This window comes from Oryx dammah, unplaced genomic scaffold (genome assembly GCF_014754425.2).
Source record: "Oryx dammah isolate SB20612 unplaced genomic scaffold, SCBI_Odam_1.1 HiC_scaffold_28, whole genome shotgun sequence".
Taxonomy (NCBI): Eukaryota; Metazoa; Chordata; class Mammalia; order Artiodactyla; family Bovidae; genus Oryx; species Oryx dammah.
In genome coordinates this window covers 118335095-118338415 of record NW_024070212.1, presented here as the reverse complement: position 1 = coordinate 118338415, position 3321 = coordinate 118335095, and the positions used below count along the sequence as shown (strand labels likewise).

The following is a 3321-nucleotide window of genomic DNA, read 5'->3' as shown; positions in this document are numbered from 1 at the left end:
CCCCTCCAGGCAGCTCTGGGGCATTTCCTCCTCCGCCCCAGCCCAACGATGGCTGGCTCAGGGGAGTTTGGCAACTGCGGGCAGATTTCGCAATGGGATCAGGGGTGTCTAGAGCCCTGGGGACCCTCCCCAGGCTTTGAAGTAGAAAGAACTGAGGAGAGACGCCCCTGGACAGACACGCTGCTGCTGCTGCTGCTAAGTCGCTTCAGTCGTGTCCAACTCTGTGCGACCCCATAGACGGCAGCCCACCAGGCTCCCCCGTCTCTGGGATCCTCCAGGCAAGAACACTGGAGTGGGTTGCCATTTCCTTCTCCAATGCATGAAAGTGAAAAGTGACGCAGGATCCCTTTATTTCTCGTTCATAAGCCAGAAAGTCGTGAGCCAAGCAAGGTTAAAGAGGAAAGCCGTACCGACGACCGAGCCCCGTGTGCTCCACTAAGGGTCCCCGTGCCCCCTCCCACCCCAGGCCCCCAGCCCGCAGACAGCCTTGGGAGGGGGCCAGTGCAGGTCACCCAGGGGCAGCCCCCTGCCCACGGGACCTCTGCCCCTGCCTCCCAGCGCCCACCACCCTGCCCTCTGCCCTGCCCCTGCTGGGTACCAGGGCCAGGCCCAGCCAGGGATTCATCAGGAGGGCTGGCAGCGCCCCGCAGGCTTGTCTCCAGGGCCAGGGTGCACCCTGCCCAGCCTCACGTTCTCCAGGACCTCCTGAAGCGAAAACATGCAGAAGGAGATCTCCTCATAGGAGACCCTGGCCCCACTCTCGAACAGACAGGCGAAGGTCAGGGCGCCCCCAGGGGCAGGCCCGACAGACGCCAGGTCCGAGTAGCCACTGGGGCCCTGGTGGATGACCCAGGGCTCCGTCCAGCTGTGGGGGTCCAGCGGGGACCGGCTCAGGCGGATGCCCATGTGGAGCCGAGCCCTGCGCCCCACTGGGTGGGAGTACAGCAACCACGTGGGGCTCTGCGACAAGGCTGCAGAGGGTCCCGGGAGCGCTGAGGCCCAGGAGCCCCAGTTCTCACCAGGCTCCCCGGGGCCGTCGCCACAGCCCTCCATCCCTCCCAGCCCCCCGCCCCCACCGGTGTCTCCAGTGCCCTCCTCTGGGGCCTCCCTGGCCCCAGGACAGAGGCGAGGAAGGCGGAGGGGGTTGCTGGTGCCCGTGGACCGCCCCTCATCCCTCCACCCACTGGCGGGTGGGGCTGAGAAGCCCACGATGCTGCCCTGACAGCCCCGGGCGGTCTCGGCCAGGGCGGGCACCAGCTCCCCGGGCAGGAAGGAGGTGCCCTCGTCCACGCTGAGGGCCTGCACGCGGCTGCCCAGGGGGCTCCGAGCGTTGCAGTAGAGGACGCTGCCGGCCCGCCCGCCGTCCACCGCGGCCAGCTGGCACTCGCCCGAGCGCAGGCTGGGCACGAGGCCCCCACGCTGCCAGGTGCGGCCGTGGTCGTCGCTGTAGAAGGCGAAGGACTGGGGGCGGGTCCTGCAGATCCGGCCGAAGCACTCCCGCCGGACCACGTGGTAGGTGTAGGCCGGCACCAGCAGGCGGCCAGAGCGCAACTGCAGGCCGTGGCCGGGCCCCACAGCAAACGTGGCCCAGTCTGCAGGAAGGAGGGGTCCGGGTCACCCCAGGAGGGGGCAGCTGTGGCCGCAGGCAGGCGGCACCACCACCCCGCGGGACGGGGAGGGTCGGGGGCCAGGGCCACTCATTAGGGGACAGCTCGGGAGGAAGCCCCCACCCTCCGCTCCTCCGGGCCCCTCCCCCAGGCTGGACAAGCCTCTCGGGTCGTCAGCAGGAGCTGCAAGCCTAGGCGGCCCCAGGCTGGGCTCTCAGCTGGTCCCCAAGCACGGATGCATGGCCACTGGCGGTGCCCGGAGACCCAGTGTGCCCAGGCAGAGGGGCAGCTGAGGGCTGAGAGGTCTGGGCAGCCCCTCCTAGCAATGGGATCAAGTCCACTGGGGTGGGGTCCACACCTGCCAGAGTGTGAGTGCCCCCTGGGTCAGCACCCACAAGCCAAGGGCAGGTTGGCCCCAGAGGGCAGTGGGTGGTCAGCCCTCAGGGAACCCACAGCAAGAAGACATGAAAGCTCTGGGCTCAAGCCAACCTACCCGCTGCAACCCTAGGCGGGCGGGGTGGGGGCGGGGGGTAGGCCGAGGTGGAAGGGGTGAAAGAGTGACCGTCCGGGGCTTGAGGCCAGCAAGCTCAGTGCGCTGGCAGAGGCTCGGGAAGGCAGGGCCGGACGGCGGCGATGGGGCTGGGAGCGGGACGAGGCAGGTCCTACAGCCCGATACCCGCCACCAGTCCCGGGTGCACACTCCGCCCCCTCCCGGCTCAGACGCCCCACCCCTCGCCCCATCGCAGGCCCGGCCGCGCCCACCTACCCTGCTCAGCGCTGCCCACCGCCTCCGCCGTGAGGTCCCGCGCGCCGCCCCAGCTGCGCCCCGCGTCCCGGCTGGTCACGCAGCAGAGGCGCGCGGCGTTCCTGCCCGCGGCGATCTGCGCGGCCTCGGGGGTGCGGCCACGCACGGCGATGAAGAAGAGGAAGACCGTGGCCGTGCGCTCATCGTGCACCGGGCAGGGGTTCATGGAGCGGTGCTCGTCCAGGGCCGCCGTCCCCAGCACGCGCGGGGCGCCCCACTGCGGGGAGGGGCCGAGCCTCAGCCCCGCGTCTCACATCCGTCCGCGCGGTCCCCGAACCCGCCCCCCAGCGCGCTCACCCGCACGGAGCCCCCAGCCAGCGTGCCGGTCCTCTGCACCAGACGGTGGGCGTGGGCGTCGTCGGGGCTGAGCCTCTGCTCCGCGAAGGCCAGCAGGGAGGGCCCCGGGGGCACGAGCAGCAGTGCGGGTACGCGGTAGGTCAGGCCCGTCCGCTCGCGCTGGAAGAGGACGGTCCGCGCGGGGACACTCGGGGTCCCCATGCTCTGCGGGCGGGGCGAGGACCCTGCGTCAGCGGGTCAGCGGCGAGGCATTCCTCCAGGCTACCTGCTGGTCCCTCCAGATGGGCGAGGGTTTTCTGCGGGTGCTGGTGTCCCACTCACCTTCCCGTGCCCATCCCAGAGACCACCCTGTCCCAGGCCCCTCACGCCCCACCTCCCCCGTCCAGGACAACCCCTCCCAGACGGCGCTGCAGCTCAAATGTCTTCCTCTCCTCAGCATCACCCAGGGGGAGGGAGCTGATTGGTGTCAGAGCCCTGGACTCTGCCCACCCATGTGCTTGACTCCATCACAGCGACCGCCCAGCAGGAGGCTGCTGAGGGGACGGTCAGGCCCCAGGGTTTGGGATAAGGAAGGGCTCAGCGTCCCCAGACAGAGGTCCCTCGACCACAGGA

At 70.1% G+C, this 3321-nt stretch overlaps 1 protein-coding gene across 1 annotated transcript; it reads right to left on the bottom strand.

The window, feature by feature from the left end:
• Positions 1–604: 604 nt before the first annotated feature.
• NEU4 (neuraminidase 4) lies at positions 605–2910 on the bottom strand. Its single transcript, XM_040229882.1, has 3 exons — positions 2710–2910; positions 2374–2629; positions 605–1592 (listed from the first exon to the last, which is right to left on the bottom strand). The coding sequence occupies exons 1-3, from the start codon at positions 2908–2910 to the stop codon at positions 625–627; spliced, it is 1425 nt and encodes a 474-aa protein (XP_040085816.1). The 3' UTR covers positions 605–624.
• Positions 2911–3321: the final 411 nt, after the last annotated feature.

Excerpts from the sequence above, each read along its gene's own strand:
- NEU4 (XM_040229882.1), bottom strand. The coding sequence starts at position 2,910 with ATGGGGACCCCGAGTGTCCCCGCGCGGACCGTCCTCTTCCAGCGCGAG. Across the intron at positions 2,630-2,709 it reads TGGCTGGGGGCTCCGTGCGG|TGGGGCGCCCCGCGCGTGCT; the intron begins GTGAGCGCGCTG and ends CCCTCCCCGCAG. Across the intron at positions 1,593-2,373 it reads GGTGGGCAGCGCTGAGCAGG|ACTGGGCCACGTTTGCTGTG; the intron begins GTAGGTGGGCGC and ends TCCTTCCTGCAG.